General features: G+C 34.3%; 1 protein-coding gene across 3 annotated transcripts in view; it reads left to right on the top strand.

The window, feature by feature from the left end:
• PTPN12 (protein tyrosine phosphatase non-receptor type 12) overlaps window positions 1-5,546 on the top strand; it is a 91,559-nt gene extending 86,013 nt beyond the window's left edge. For all 3 annotated transcript variants that reach the window (XM_061413857.1, XM_061413858.1, XM_061413859.1), the window contains 4 exons: window positions 635-702; window positions 1,615-1,645; window positions 4,023-4,130; window positions 4,667-5,546. In XM_061413857.1, the coding sequence (XP_061269841.1) occupies window positions 635-702; window positions 1,615-1,645; window positions 4,023-4,130; window positions 4,667-4,728 (269 nt within the window). In that variant the 3' untranslated portion in view covers window positions 4,729-5,546. The remainder of the gene's footprint in view (window positions 1-634; window positions 703-1,614; window positions 1,646-4,022; window positions 4,131-4,666) is intronic.
• The last annotated feature ends 12,228 nt before the right edge of the window (window positions 5,547-17,774 follow it).

Here is a 17,774-nt window from a genome sequence, read left to right as displayed (position 1 = left end):
ATGGTTGCATTTATGTCAAATACTATAATTCAGTTAAATGTAATTATAACTATATAATTTGTCTTTCATTCAATAAAAATAGCACTTACATATGAAAAGACATACATTTAAATTCTGTTGTTGGCAGCGTCACTCAGGTGATGTTGAGTGACACTTAAGTCCACAAGAATATCAATGAAAAGTGGGAGGAAGTGATCACATACATATTTCTCCTCCTCATCCTGAAAAAGAGTACAGAAACAACTTTACTATATTTGCAGTGTCTTGTGCTCAGTGGAGGTGCTCACTACCAATCTTATCTGTTGCATTTTACCAGTATTTTTTAATTTTAACTGATTTTAGGAATTTTTAAAAAATAGTGAAGTTAACTTCACTAATACTAAATAAATAAATCTGTCATACCTGTAACCTGTAGATTACAATGTGCTTATATAAGCTCTGATAATGGAATTTTTAAATTTTAAGGAAGAAAAAATTGAAGGAATATTCTTCAGTTAATAAAAACTGGGAAAAAATTTAGTGGAAGTGATCATTGCTAAATATCTGTAGTATCTATTTTTAAATATTACCTGAATGCAAGAAATTTCAAGAATTAAAGATGTTAATTTTAATTGTAAGATTTTGTTTTTCTCAGATACATCTGTAAGAGCTGAGTGGAGTGAACTTCAAAATCAGGAACAGTCTGAACAAAAAAACCCTGAAGTGAGTCTTTTGGGGATTAGAACAGCTATAGCTCAGTATTTTTGTTCTTTTATTAATTGATCTTAACAGTTTATTATAATAACTGTTACCTTAAGACTATTAAATATAATTTTTGATAACTATCTTATGCTATGATTTCAGATAAAAAGCCTGTATAAAATGTCAGATCAGAAATTTTTTTAAAGAACATGATCATCATTTCAGAGTATTATTTTCCAAGCTGCTTTTGAAATTTGTAAATTATGCCTTGTTTCAAACCATTTTGGAGGTATGAACGGAACAGGAGTTACTATTTTCAGGGTCATAGTACATCCTAGATTTTGTTCTTTCTATTATAAAATCAGGTATATAGTCTCTCCCTTTGTTTCTTCTGGTTATGGGAGTTTTCCTTTCACATTCAGGAAATGTTTTGGTAGCTCAATATTTTAGCAACGGGAATGCTATTTTTGTCAGCATTAATATTTTGCATATTTTCCTCATATTTGAATATCTCCAAAATTGGAGCTTATCTTAAAATTGGTTAAAAAAATTGTAATATACTTCAACTGGTGCATAAAGTATTGGTAACATAATAATAAAGATATGTCTTACAGTCAGTAATATAATTTGATGAATATAGTAGAGGCTTGGCAAAATGCACTTGTATGGATATTATCTCATCAGTAAATGCTGCAAGTTCACTTTTCATCCAGAACGAAAAATGAATATCCTTGTCTTTTTATTCCCAATATAAAAACACCACATTAAAATTTTTTAACTCTTAATTGAAAACACCATTGTTTTCTTTTCCTTTGACACTGAGAGTCTTGATAGATCTTGATTTATTGGTATATATACTCATAACACCACATTTTCTATACTTTGTGCATGAAAGGGATATACTATAATGGTTTTTGAATGTCTTCCTTATAGGGCTTGATAACCTCTGGAAGTGAAACATGTGGTAAGTTGGATTGTGTTCTTTTCTGCTATAAATTATATAGATTAAGTTACATAAAATAGCATGTCTCATGGTATACACATTTAGTTATTTGTTTTTGGTGTTTTTGTTGTTATTATTTGGTTATTTCTCCATGTGAAAAAATATGTAGGATGACTTTTCTGAAACCTGAATTATGTAGTGTAATTCTTTTAAATTTATTATTGTATCAGGTATTATTATGGGTCAGGAGCATAACAGCATTTATTATCAGTCATTAATGGCTGATAGGAAGGAAATCATTTTTAGAATTTTTCTTATATTTTATTTCTGTTATTTATAAAAATACCTAGAATCTAGATGTGACAGTGATTTGAATAAATGCCCAAAATTAGCCTAGATGATTGAATTGGGTTGTTTTTTGGAAATTTTCTTTTTAGGACTTTCACATTTGTGAAGGCCTGTAAGATTATGTTAGCTCAACCCAGTGTTATAATGCCAAGTTAGAAAATGTTTGCATTGCATTACTTTTACTATCATAATAAAATAGGTCAAGTTATTGTTCATTCCTTTAAAGGAGTAACCATGTGAGCGGCTCACCAAACATCCTAGCCTGTACAATTCCCTCAATTTATCTATCATCTCTGCCCTAACCTCTCTTCTGCCTCAGCTGCTGTTACCCTGAATCTGTGCCTAATGGGGCTCATTCCATCACATAAACTCTTTATTAATCTCTATTTACTTTTCTGAGGCAACATATAAGGAAAAAGAGCAGAAGTTTTAGGGTCAAGCCTACCGAGACTGGAATCTTATTTTTGCCATTTTACTTATGATGTGGTTTTGGGAAGTGACCTAATCTTTCTAGGCCTCAATTTTCTTCTCTGTGAAATGCAGATAATAATAGTAACCTACTCTAGAGGAGGTTATGATTGTCATGAAGGTTTAATTAAATTAAATCATATATACACAGTGCCCAGCACATGGTGGGCATTGAAATGGTAGTGGTGCTGTTATTATTATCTGTATTATATTACTACTGCTAGATCCCTGGGTCTTTTATTTTCTTTGTATCTGTTAACTCCTTTCTGGTTTCTCTTTCTCCTCTACTCAGTCTAGATACTATCATCCATCACTTTAATCACACACATAGTTATCCTTAACTTTCTTGTCCCTGACTCCCTTGCCATTTTATTTTATCCCTCAAGATTACTCAACACTGCTGGGGGACATTGTTCAGTTTTATAGATTGAGCATACCATTCTGGAATTGATCCACAATTGAGCCCTCAGCATTTATTTTTTTCTAAAATCATGAGTCCCACTAACTCTTACTTCATCTTACCTTTTACTTCATTCAGAAAATTGAGGCTTTTAATCTAAATCATCATTTCCCATGGGACGGCAACCATGAATACATGACCACCACTAGTGTCATCTACATGCTTCTCTTCTCTGTGCCTGTACTTACCACACTGCTATAATAATTAATGTTCTTGTCTGTTTTCTCCTACTACACCAAGGGTTGGCAAACTGTATCCCATAGGCCTAATTCTGCTCTTGGCTTGTTTTCTTATTCTGCCCTTGAGCTTAATAAATGGTTTTTACATTTTAAAGAGTTGTTTAAACATAAAAACAAAGAAACGCAACATTGTAAATCACCTATACTCCAGTAAAATTAAAAAATAAAATAAATTTTATTATTTTTTAAACCAAAATTAACTTTAGAAAATAAAAATCAATGAAGAATATGGGACAGAGACCATATGTGGCTTACAAAGCCTAAAATATTTATAGTCTAGCCATATATAGAAAAAGTCTGTCAGCCTCTTTCTAGACTATGAGTACCTGATGACAAGGATAGTCTGTCATTTGACTTGTATTCCAAGTTTCTAGAAAAGCTCCTTACAGGGGTATAGAGAATGTGATGAAGGTGGTGAGTGGTGAAAGAATGAATCATAGTGGTTGATTTCTTTTGTTACTAGTATTATGCACTGGCAGTTAAATAAGTAAACCACAATTTAAACAATGCTAAACCTTAAAAGAATTACTACTTTTTTAGGTGCAAATATTAACTCCATTAATAAACTATGAACTTATTTGCTATTGATTTCCACAGAAAGGCATTTCAGTTGAAGTTAAAGTAAGAGTATAAGTAGAAGTCTCACATAGCAGAAGTACTCGCTGCAGATTTCTAGGTGCCTGTAAGCACACCTAACATGGTTTCCTGTGTTCATTACCCTTGCATTTGCCTGAGCCTCTAAAATTATGATGCTCAAGAGAAAACTGCTCTTTTAACGATTTGCCCACATTAAAAGCAATTAGAGGAATTCTTTACGTATTATACTACAAATGACTGTGATTAATAATGGCTTTGGTTTGCATGGCTTTGGTTTGCATTTTAGATCATCCAGCACAAAGTATTCATACAGAGACCTGTACAGAATGTCCACCTACTGTTAGTAACAAGAAAGATCAACTATCAGAAGGTCCAACAGAAGCCACAGAGATTGGTAATTTGTTTACAAAATAATTTTTAAACTATAATTGTGTAGTTAATGCTGGCAAGAATGAAAAACAATTATTTGCCATATCTCCAGAATTTCCTTAAGGCAAAGTTTATCAAACTTTTTGCTATGATTTCTTCAGGTTTTTAAACGACACTTGGCAAGGATAAAACATGTACCATCAAAGTTGCTTGGAATTAATTGTAAAATAAATTTATCCTGTTTCATACTGAGATTAAAAACTAAAATATAAAATGCAGCATGTAAACAAATTTTACTTTTGTGTTGAAAAGACTAAAATATCCTAAATGTTTCTCTTACATTTTTATAGAATTGATTTTATTTTTATAAAAGAAGCAGTTATTTTCTCAACTATACAGAAGAAATTAAGAGTTGGTTTATGTTTGTAGATATTTGTTTAAATGCTAAATTCCCATATGGAAATTTATTTGTTCCAGAAAAGAAGAATGTCTACAGATACAGTTTAATAGTGTAAAAGTATTTCTGAACTCTAGCCAACTATTGTGGTATTTTGATTATAGGTTTTGGTAATCGCTGTGGAAAACCCAAAGGACCAAGAGATCCACCTTCAGAATGGACATGATTCAGGGAACTAAAAGACACTTTAAATTATACTGGAAAATTCAAGTGCCACTGAAAGCCAGATTTATAGTATTCCATCTTAAAAATGTGGGACTAGCAGCAGTGTAGATTGTTACCTTAGTGATTTTTTTCTTTTTTTTTTTTTCTGGGACCATCTACCTGCCTTATATAACACTTAGGAAAAGTATTACGTTTGGTTTATTTTGTAACTTCAAGTATTATTGCCTTAATGTCTCTTAACCCTGTTACACGCTGCTTGTAGACATGTTAATATAGTAATACTTTTTATGATAAATTGAGTTTAAGGACTACTCTTTTTTGCTAATGTTTTATCATGTATGCATTATTTTGTATATGTACAGGGCAAGTAGGTATATAATTTGATAAAGTTGCAGTTATAAAATATTATTAACAGAAGATGTAAGAAATTTCTGCATGGTCTAAATCTTTGTGTACCTTATTTGTAAATTATTTGCCCTGAAGTTTTAGAAAATAGTTTCTGATTTTTAAAATTGCTGGATTCATGCAGCCAGCTTTACAGGTTATCAGAGATCAAAGATTGTAATAATAATACATTTTGTAAATTGTAAGCAAAAAGTTATTTTTATATTATATACTGTCTAATTGTCCATCCTAATTGTCTTTGTTTTCATCTAGTCATGGAGATTCAGTAAGTGCCTTGGAACAATATTGAATTCTCTTAGCTTGTGTGTGTTACTTTAATATTTGAACTCAACTGGGATTAGAAGACTATCAAACTATATGTATGTTTCAGGATATTTGACCTGCCATTAAAAAAACAAAAACAATTTTACAGTGCCTATTTGTTCTGGTTTTTCATTCCTCATTTTTAGAAAATTAGACTTTATATCCACCTTCCTGCCAGCTCAATCTTATCTTTAAGTCATGTTGTGAATGGGGTTTAATCTCTTGATTAAAAAATAGGGAACACCTTCTGCAGCAACATGGCTGTGCAGTTCTAAATATTTATCTCAGCCTTATCATTATTGCCTACTGGGATCCAGGAAAGCTCCAAACAAAGGTGCGGTTGGATAAGGGGAACTGGTTTCTTCCCATCCTGCACTGCAGCAGAGGTCCTGTCCATAAGTACCAAGTTTGAATTTTGACATCGTGGATTGAAGTTGATAAACATCTGTACTTTCCCTCTGCATACAAAAGAGGGAAGAAATTACAAGACTAAGGTGAGATAAAGTAATCATGTATGAATAGAAGAAGGATCATTGTGGAAGAGAAAATACTACTATAATTTCATGTCAAAAATTTTTCAAAGTTCAATAGTCTTAGAATTTCACATTTTGCTCATATATTTGGTAAAAAAAATTGTGAATCCAGTGGACGTTTGATATTCACAAGAAACACACACCTCTATAGCATGTCATTTTCTTAATAAAATTTAAACTGAAATAAAGTTTAACTGAAAAAAATGCTTAAGTCTCCACTTTATGACTTGTATAATATGGCACTGAAATCGTTTGTAAGGACTTCTTTTGGGAAGGAGTTGCTTTGGAACACCTTCATTGAAGTATACATGTATTCAGAGGGTGCAGAAAGTATGCTAACCATCACAAAGTACACACTCCTATGAGTGTGACCACCCTCAAGCAGTAGAATAGACTAGTCACTGAGAAGCTTCCCTCTGGCCGTGTAAGATTTGTTCATTATGTGCAGCAGTTCCTTTATTCATTTTTCTTTGCTAGAGTTTTGTATTGTGTGAATATAGCACAGTTTGTCTGTTCTGCTACTAACAGACATTTGTGTTGTTTTCAGCTTCGGAAAATTATAAAAATTTTGTTGTTACAAATACTTTTAATGTGTTTTGGTGTACTTCTATATATGCATCTATTGGGTATATAATTCAGGAGTGCAGTTTTTATAGAGTATGCATATATATTCAGCTCTGTAGATATGGCCAGTTTTCAAAATTGGTTGTTCTGATTGTTACGTATTTCCCTCCTGACTAATGAGGTTGAGTACATTCTTAGGTGCTTAGGACCATATGGCTGTTCACTTTTGTGAAGGACTTGTTCAAGTCTCAAAAAGATACTGTTTGGCATATCTACTAAAGCTGAGTACACACATATTCTATCATCTGACAACTCTGTACCTGTTTTTCTCATAGTTATTTGTCTTTCATATTCATTTGTTGGAATTATTTATATATTCCACATTTTAGTCCTTGTGGGTTTGCTTGGGCTTTGCCTTTTCACTCTATTAATGGTGTTTTTTTATTTTTAATAAAAGGAGTTCCTAAATTTAATTAAATCCAATTTATGAATGTTTTATTTTATAATTATTCTTTTTTGTTCTCTTTTAGAAATGTTTGCCCACCCCAAGATCACGAAGATGTTCTTCAGTTTTCTAGAAGCTTAATTTTTTATTTATATTTTTATTTTATGTTATGTTTTTATCTAAAACTGCAGAATTAATTTTTGTATAGAGTATGAGGTAGATTTCTTTTTCCTTGATGAATCACTATTTAATGTCCTTTCTCCATTAAATATATATACTCTTATCAGCATAAGTTATATATTCATTGATCTTAGTCAATTACTGGATTTTTTTCTTTCTATTCCATTGCCTATCTTTATGTTTTAAATTCTGCCTTTTTCCATCTTTAGCTTTCTCCCAGTGATTTTTATAGTGCCTAGACAGTCCATAAAATTCTTATTCATTTTTATTTCTTATATAAAGCATATAATAATTTTATTTGTATCTGAGATAAATTATTGCCAAATTCATCCTGCCGCTTTATCTGAAACCTCTACCTTGTAGCTCATACTACAAAGACTTTTAATCTTCCCTTTTCCATTGTAACACTATCAGTTACCTTTCTTTTGGAAGCAATTTTTCACAAATAGTATTTTTTACTGTAGTATTTTTCACTGTATGGATTTTTTTCCTTATATTAATAAACAGAGCAATAAAGCCATAGTTGTATGTGAGTGGTAAGCTAGGCTCAGACAATAGTTAAGTGACTTCCTCACAGGTAACAGCCTCGTAGGACATGTGGTTATGTTTTTGCCTGAGCAAATTTATATAACTGTATATCCTAAAGCCCTGTGGTCACTTAAAATAGCTGAATCTATGAAATTCTTTCTTTTTTAGTTGTTTAAAACATTTCTTAATGCTATGGCCTGTGTCATTTTTTAAAATTGAAGTATAATTGACTTACAGTGTTAGCTTCAGGTGTACCACATAGTGATCCAGTATTTTTATACATTACAAAATTATTGCCATAGTCACTGTAGTCACTATCTGTAACTAGACAGAGTTATCACAGTAGTGACTCTATTTCCTATGTTGTACATTACATGCCTACTTGAAGTTTGTACCTCTTAATCTTTATCACCTATTTCACTCATTTCCCCACCTTTTCCCTCGCAACAACCAGTTTTATCATCTATGAATCTGTTTGTTTTTTTTTTTAGATTCACTTGTTCTGTTTTTTAAGTTCCACATATAAGTGAAATTGTACAGTATCTCTCTTCCTTTGTCTGATTTAGCATAATACACTCTAGTTCCATTCTTTTGGTTGCAAATGGCAAAATTTCATTCTTTTTCAGGGCTGGGTAACATATATTTCATTGTATATATACACCACATGTTTATCCATTTGTCTGTTGATGGGCACATAATTAGTTAACTATAAAGAGACAATTTTGTGCTAAACGTGATGGGGAGCAATAAAAATAATGCAATCTGAAGGTTTGAGAGAAATTCAAGTGAAGAATGACTATATTTAGTCTTAAAATGTGTTCTGATTATGATATTTTTGTTTAAGTACATATTTGGTAGTCTTGATTGCAATCCATGAAGTCACTCTTTTAGTTTAATCTTAAATATAGAATCAATTTTAATTAAATCACTTGTGCTAGATTTGGAAAAATTTTTGCTGTTTTTGTTTTCTTACACAGATACCTCCTCTAATTGCCTGCAGTTTTGAAAGTGAAAGTAAATGTGTTAGTCACTTATTCGTGTTCAACTCTCTGCAACCCCATGGGCTACTGTAGTCTACCACCCTCCTCTGTCCATGGGATTCTCCAGGCAAGAATACTGGAGCGGGTTGCCATTCCCTTCTCCAGGGGATCTTCCCAACCCAGGGACCATACCTGGATCTCATGCATTGCAGGTGGTTTCTTTACCCACTGAGCCACCAGGGAAGCCTTCCTGCTTTCAGTAATGTTATTTTAGATATTGAAAAAAGGTTTTTGTATATATCCATTCAATAATAGCTAAAAGTAGCTCTAGTTTTTAATACAAACTATTTTCTTAACAGATTTGCTGCAGTCTGTTTTCCCTGCTATCTGTCTTTAAGGTGCACAAGTCTTATATGATAGGCAAATGACCAATTAGATCATGAACAATTTAACCAGTGAAAAAGCAGCTATGCTTGAGTAGCTCAAGATGTGTCTCAGTGTTCTAAACTACAACAAATCTGGGCTTTGTTGAGTTAGTGGGGGAAGAGAATTCCAAAGATTCCAGCCACTTTTCATTTTTTAGAGATAAAATGCCTTATGTACTAAAATCATGATTTAATGTAATAGCAGTTGTGACTTAAATCTCTTGCCAGCATTTCAGCCAGAACATATAAGTATACAAACATGCAATATATCTGTGATGTTTTAAAATATTGTGGTTTTAAAATTTTGTCTTTATCTACTTGTATGTAAACTTGTCATTTTCAATACTTCTAAAATAAAATGTGAGAAAGAATTTACTGTATTAAATATAAAAATCAAAGTATTTAGTTTTCTCTTTGTATTTGAAATAAGTACACAAAAACATTTTCATGCAGCTTCTATACAAACACTTTTAAACATCAACCTGAGGATACTACATATGTTGTGTAGTTTGAAGGATATAGTGATTAGCTGAGGTTAACATTAGAAAATCTTTTTTTTGTTATTTTTAATTTTTTTACTGGCACTGCACCATTTGGCTTCCAAGATGTTAGTTCCCTGACCAGGCATTGAACCCTGGTCACACAGTGAAAGTACTGAGGCATAACTAGTGGACTGCCAGGGAATTCCCTAGGAAAACTTTTTTTAATTAAAATTATATATGATAAACATTTTGTTGTCAAAAATGTAAAATGAAGTTTATAGGAAATTTACTATTACTATTTAGAAGAACAAAATAGTCTCAACATTTTTTCAACTTAAAATGAGTTGTCCATTTTCATATTATTTCATCTATCAATATCAATATCCATGTAACAGATAAAAACAAAAATCTATATGTAGAGATTGTACATTTAGACTTTGCTTTCATGTGAATTCACTTGAATTTAGGGCTAAAGGTTTTTGAAAGTTGCATTCTTTAACCTTAATAGCTTTTAGCAGTTTCAGTGGTTGCAGGGGTGTTCATCATTGAACTCTTCCCCATTCTGCCAGAAGGGGGCAAGCAAAGCAAGCAAAGTAAATTTATAGGAAAACTTCCCCGCCCCACCCCCGCTGAAAAAAAAAAAGACTTAGGAAAGGCACTCAAAATTCAGAAAGGTACACCCCAAAGCTTCTTGGGGTGGCTTCACTGTTTCAGAGGGTAAAGTCCCTAAAGCCAAGTGCCCACCCCCCCATAAGCAAATCTTCAGGCATCAATACACGTTCATGCAGACTCAGGCCTATTAATAAAAATTATTAACCTTGCAGAATGCTTACCAAGTGCCAGACCTGCTAGTCTCTGAATACATTACCTTTCTTAATCTTCACAAAAACCTTGCTGAATGAACATTCCTGTTAATCTGGGGAACACAGACTCAAAGTCACAAAAAGTAGCAAAGCCAGGATTTAAGCCTAGCTCCTATTACAAAGCCCTTGCGTTTAACTACTGACACTACTATATGCCCTAGTTTTCAGAGAAGCTAGGAGTGTAGGCTCTAGCAGGCAAGAAACGTGGATATGTTAGTTGACTAGAAAAGGGATTAGTTTCTTAAGTCAAACGTCACTAATAGACTTTAAAATACATGGCTTGAAAACTGATCGTGGTCCAGTGGTTAAGACTTGAGCTCCCATGGCAGGGGGCATCCCGGAGCTAAGATCCCAAAAAGGGGGGAAAAAAAGTTAAAACCAGATGAAGTCCATTTGCCTGCTTTTTCTTGGTGTCTCTGTTTATATCGTTTCCTGCAGTAGAGTAATTCTAGGGCAAAAGTATGGGACAGAAGTCAGAATCTGGAGTTTTACCAACTTGGTCAATTTTAACTTTATAGTTAACTTGGTCAGATACTGTGGCAGGTTGGAAATCACGGCCACGATATTTCCAGCTCCTCCCATCAAGGTGAAGTTTGTTTTCCCACCCCGAGTATCTGGGCTGGACTTGTGCTTTGCTTTGACCTATAAAATGCAGCAGATGTGTTTTCTCGGCTGACTCCTTATCTAGACCTTGAGAGGGCAGGCTACTTCAATCTCTTGGGGTCCTGATGGCATGTACAGACACTCAGGCTAAAACACTGAACAATAAGAGAATGATGAGAAACTACATGGAGAGCTAATACAGCTGACACCATATGGAGGAGCATCTAGAAGGACTTCCTAATCACCAGGACCGTGAGAAACAAAGTGATGTTTTAAAGACATTATATTTTACCATAAAGTTTATTATGTAGTATGTAACCAAAACAAAAATGGGGAACAAAAAATGCATAAGTTAAATCTCAAAATATTTAATGTAGATTCTACTTTTTTTCCTAATTACTATCACTTTTCCACTTTTCATAAAGGTATAAAATATCCCTATGTGTTCTTTTCCTTTTTATAATATAGAGTTGGTAATGAACTGAAAATGTCAAAAGGCTGCAGCTAAAAGCCAAGGACTTTCCAAAATCTTAAATAATGCCTTACATAATTAGAAATGTACCCATAATGAAACTGTAAGCAGCTCCAAGGGCTGGAAAAGCATTTCTCTGAGCTCTAAAATAAAAGGGCACACCAGTAGTTCTTTTAGCAATTACATTCTTTAAGGCTATAATGATACACATAAATAATCTGTAATGTGAAAGGTCTTAAGTTCAAGGTTGCAAGTTAGCAGAGATCCAGACAGATCTGAAACCCTTTCCTTATATGCTTCAGAACAATTGAGACTTTCTACTAAGTAAAACTATATACATTATTTATGTAACAAACACTCTGTGTTACTATGTCCATATATTGCTGTCACTCAGTAAGAAGGCACTATCTTTATATCCATTTATAAATGAGGAAATCAGGGTACAGAGAGAAGTTATGTAAGTTGTCCAAGGTTACAATGCAGGGAAATTTTGCTCTCTGAGGGATGAAGGGGGAAGGGTAGAAAGCAGAAATGGAGTTAGATGGTATTATGTATTCAAGTAACAGCTCCGTGTAAGTAATTCTTCCCAGGGAAGTAACCATGAGAGCAAGGAGGCTGTTGCATGTCATTTGAGGTCCATGATGTGTCTCCAGTATTTCCAGCTTTTGTCCACCACCATGGCCCCCTCCACCCTATAGCTATAGAAAACAGTGCCTAAATATACCTTGGAATTTTTCTCTGTGTTTTGCTCATTTGGCTCCATCCAACAGCAACACACTACACAGAACCTTCTTCAAATGTGTAAGTGGAATCACGTACCTTTCAAAGTCTACCAGTAGTACTTTTCCCACAAAGCCTTCCAAATTCTCAATATGTTAATATTACTCTCTAGACTTCCAGCAGAATCAATTGCTCCTCCCATCATGTTTCTTTAGTTCTAGAATTCTAAGCAATTTTTTAACATCACTTTAAAAAAAATTTCTTTTTTTAAATTCTGTGGCCACACTCTGCAGGATGTGGGATCTTAGTTTCCTGCCCAGGGATCAAACCTATGCCCCCTGCAGTAGAAGCACCAAATCCTAAATACCACACCACCAGGGAAGTTCCTCTTACATCACTTTAGTTGTTCATAAAATATATCTTCCATAGTAACTTGCAATTTTCTTGAGTGCCTAACCCACTTTTCTGATTACAGTGTATATCTGAAAACATTCATTGTAATGATATTATCTGAATAGAGGTGGCATTCAGTCAGGGTGAAGAGGGCATCTTTTCCAGACTCAGTTACTGTAATATAAACTTTAGAGACAAGTAGAGGTGACATTTCTGATATTGCCTCAAGGCACTGTCAGTTTCAGGGTAAAGAATAGCAATCTCTTATTTTCAGTTCAAGTTAGACTATTCCACAGCAATTTCATATAAATAAGCAAGAGTAGCGGTCAAAATCGGGGATTCCCTGGTAGCTCAGCTGGTAAAGAATCTGCCTACTGTGCAGGAGATCTGGGTTCGATCCCTGGGTTGGGAAGATCCCTTGGAGAAGGGAAAGGTTACCACTCAGTATTCTGGCCTGGAGAATTCCATGGACTGAATAGTCCATGGGGTTACAAAGAGTTGGACATGACTGGGTGAGTTTCACTTTCAGGGGACAAAATCTAGAAGCAGAGGACACTAAACAGTCAACCCACCAACAAATTTTAGACTGTTTATGAAGCACAAAGTTTAGTGGAAACTAGCATTTACTACTAGTTTCACTGATAGATAAGCTCACTGACAGACAACCCAAGTCAAATGGGGCTGCAGTTCCTTCAAGGAGCTATCCGGTCATTCTTTTAATCAATTAATACTAATTTTCCATTAGGCAGAGAAGCCACAATTTTGGTGAATCATTTTTAGGAAGACAAGGTAGTACTTTGATTTCATAAGTCACTTGGAATCTAGGGAAAAAACACCTATATGTGCTTGAGTATTTGCTTTTAAAATTAATTAAATGTAATGATATCCATTTCTAAGAACATGAAACCATGATTTAAAAATCACTGTATTCTGCGATGGAATATTACTCAGCTACAAAAAAGAATGAAATAATGTCATTTGCAGCAACATGGATAGATGTAGAGATTACCCTCCTAAGTGAAGTCAGACAAAGACATGTATATGACATCACTTACATGCAGAATCTAAAAAATGATGCAAATGAAGTTATTTATAAAACAGAAATGGACTCAGACATAGAAAACAAACTTACAATTATCAAAAGGGAAAGTGGTGGATGGATAATTAGGAATTTGGGATTAAATGAAAGTGAAAGAGGAGAGTGAAAAAGGGCTTAAAGCTCAATATTCAGAAAACAAAGATCATGGCATCTGGTCCCATCACTTCATGGCAAATAGATGTGGAAACAGTGTCTGACTTTATTTTTTTGGGCTCCAAAATCACTGCAGATAGTGACTGCAGCCATGAAATTAAAAGATGCTTACTCCTTGGAAGAAAAGTTATTGACCAACCTAGATAGCATATTCAAAAGCAGAGACATTACTTTGCCAACAAAGGTCTGTCTAGTCAAGGCTATGGTTTTTCCAGTGGTCATGTATGGATGTGAGAGTTGGACTGTGAAGAAAGCTGAGCACTGAAGAATTGATGCTTTTTAACTGTGGTGTTGGGGAAGACTCCTGAGAGTCCCTCGGACTGCAAGGAGATCCAACCAGTCCATTCTAAAGGAGATCAGCCCTAGGTGTTCTTTGGAAGGACTGATTCTAAAGCTGAAACTCCAATACTTTGGCCACCTCATGCAAAGAGTTGACTCATTGGAAAAGACTCTGATGCTGGGAGGGATTGGGGGCAGGAGGAGAAAGGGACGACAGAGGATGAGATGGCTGGATGGCATCACCGACTCGATGGACATGAGTTTGAGTGATCTCCGGGAGTTGGTGATGGACAGGGAGGCCTGGCGTGCTATGATTCATGGGGTCGCAAAGAGTCAGACACAACTGAGCGACTGAACTGAACTGAACTGAAACACAGTATGATATATAAATAGATAAACAACAAGGATCTACTATACAGCAGAAAGAACTATATTCAGTGTCTTGTAATAACCAATAATGGAAAATAATCTGAAAAAGAATATACATGTACCTGTACATAGATGTATACTTTTTGGATTATTTCCCATTATATATGTATTTTCCTATATATATTATTTTCCATTATATATATGTGTGTGTGTATATATATATATACAACTGAATCACTGTGCTATGTACGTGAAACTTTTTAAATCAACTATACTTTAAAAAAATTACTGTATTCTAAATAAAGCCTTTTGGTCTAAGCCAGTGTTTCTGAAACTTTTTTCCATTATTGTTCTACCCCTACAGGAGAATATTTAAATTAAATTTAAATTCTCCCTAGTGAGAGTGATAAGAATATGATTTTGTTGGGTAGAGTTGAGGTTTGAAGGGATCCAAGAGTTTTTTTGCCTTTAAGAAAGTTTCAGAATGCATGGTATAAGCCCATTAACAGAAAACTGCAAACTCAATATTGCAGCCAACTAGTTTTAGAGTCACTGGTGGTCCAGGTGTCAATCTCCTTGGCTGATAATATTAAGACTCTCAATGTGCTACTCACCCTTCTATCACCCTGCTGGGATGATGTTTCAGGTTTGTCTCCGTCTTTAAAATGAGACAGTAGTTTCATGCCCTCTTATAGTTTCAGGGCCAAGGGAACAATCTGAAAATACTTTGACCACTGAATCTAATATTTATTTTATGGAATCTAACAAATCCATTCTCTTGAATGGAGACATCTGATAATGTGCCTTACCCATTAATTAGCTAAAATGCTAATAGTGTTCCTTCCCTGACTCTGCCTCCTTGTTCCTTCCTAAACATACTATTGACAAGTGTACTTTAAAATAGACATTTGTTTTCATCCACATCCAGAAAGGCTATAATAGGTGTGTTTCCCTTAATGAACACTATAATTTCCTTTTACCAAAGGACTGCTACAAGGATTAAATTATTTAATATACATAAACGCCTAGCATAATATAGTTTCTTCTTAGTATAAAACACAAAGCCATAAATTATGAAAGAAACAACATATAATCAAATGAAAAAGCAAAGATCTTACTGTGTAAGTGAATAAAATGGCTGTTGACATAACCACAATATTATCAAATCTAAAAAATTAAAAATAATTATTAATATGATTAGTTTTCCAAGTTTACATGTTCAAATTTCCCTGAGAGTCTCATAAAATGTTTTTGACAATTGTTTTGTTTGAATGAAGATACATACAATATTCACACACTGCATTTATTTGATCCATCTTTTAAATTTCTTAATTTTAGGTTCCCCTCCCTTTTTTTCCCCTTGCCATTTATTTGTTGAATTGTGTCACTTTTCCTATATAGTTTCCCACACGATTTTGCTAACTGCATCCCTGTGGTGTTTCAGAACATGTGCCTCTATGCTTCTAATTCTTGTGAACTTGACAGCTGGATCTAGTGAGCTTCTCAGATTCAGGTTTGATGTTTGGGGCAAGAATGCCTCGTACACGCTGTCATCTACTCATTATACCCAGTCATAGTGTCTAGTAGTCTCAGTGGTAATACTGATCAATGAGTGCTGTCAGGCTGATTTATTCATCAAAAATGTTCAATGTTTCATATAATGCCATCCTCCTCTGAATATGCCTTCCTCCTATTAATATGCCTTCCTGGGCTTTAGTATCTAGAAAGCTAAAAATGTATTTCTCAAACTGCCTTGCAGCTAGAGTTACTGATGTGATTTGAATTCCATCAACTATAGGCAGTTGTGTATAGTGAACTGAGTTGTGGAGGGTCAGGTTGTGAGGCACCTTCATGACAGGGTGTGTTATAGTGAAAGACACGTGGCTGTTGAAACAGTGGTTGTAGGGGTGTCTTCTCCATTCAGTAGGTAACCTCCTGAGCATGGCCTGATCAACAGTCCTTTGACACCTCAATTCTTTAGTGTGGATTTGTGAGTTACTCCTGAAGCTCAATCCACTGGCTGTTTCTTCAACCCTGCCAACCATCTGTGATAAGACCATGTAATACATCCCTTTTGGCTTAAATTACCAGAGTGGATTTTGTTCTCTGCTTTGAATCCTGACTAATATAGCTCCACTAAGAAAAAATATTTTCAGCAATTGTCAAGCAGTTGCCGCTCACTTTTTTAAAACAGTGAATTTAGTTAAGCTTGTTAACAATTGCCTGAGTATGTAAAACAGATATCCTAGGAAGATAAGCCTTTTTAAAAGAAAAAAATCATATAGCAATTTCACATTAACATTGTATAAACTTTCTAAAAAAAACAAAGAAGTGCCTTCCCTGCCAGTTTTACTGAGAAATAACCAAATTGCTGTACAAGTCTCAGGCATACAGTATGATGGCTTGATTTACATATATTGTGAAACGATTACCACGATAGGTTCAGTTAACATCTATTATCTTGTAGATGCAATAAAAAGAAAAGAAAAAAAAAGTTTTTTCCCTTGTGACGAGAGCTTAGGATTTATTCTCCCAATAACTTTTCCATGTCACACAGCAGTGTTAGCTACAGTCACCATATTATACATTACATCCTTGTACATATTTATAACTGAAAACTTGTACCATTTGACCAGCTTCCTCCAATTACCCTCCTCCCAGTGTTTTTTAAACATTTAAAAATTAATCCATGTTAAGAAAAATTAATCCACATACATTAATGACAATTTTATTGAAAAGGAATTTAAATATTATCTTCACAAAATTTTAATTCTATAATATGAAGCAATAGGTATAAATCTTCAGAGTCTGGCAAAGAGATTTTTATTCAATATTTTATTACATAAATGTAAAACAGAAGTTGAAAGAAACTATACCATGACCTATCCAGTGACCAAATTATACCTGTCACTGGAACCCTAAAATTAACAGTTGTATTTGTTTTACCACACATCTAACCATCTATACATCTCTCTATCATACATTAATCCATCTTATTTTTTGATACATTTCAAAGTAAGTTGCAAGCATGAGTACAGTGCATGCATGCTCAGTCATGCCCTGTCTGGCTCTTTGTGACCCCATGAACTATAGCCCGCCAGGCTCCTCTATCCATGGAATTTCCCAGGCAAGAATACTAAAGTGGGTTGCCATTTCCTACTCCAGGGGATCTTCCCAACCCAGGGATCAAGCCTACATCTCTTGAGTCTCCTGCATGGCAGGCAGATTCTTTACCAACTGTGTCACCTGGG

This window comes from Bos javanicus, chromosome 4 (genome assembly GCF_032452875.1).
Source record: "Bos javanicus breed banteng chromosome 4, ARS-OSU_banteng_1.0, whole genome shotgun sequence".
In the NCBI taxonomy this organism is placed as follows: Eukaryota; Metazoa; Chordata; class Mammalia; order Artiodactyla; family Bovidae; genus Bos; species Bos javanicus.
This window is presented reverse-complemented; position numbering and strand designations above follow the sequence as displayed.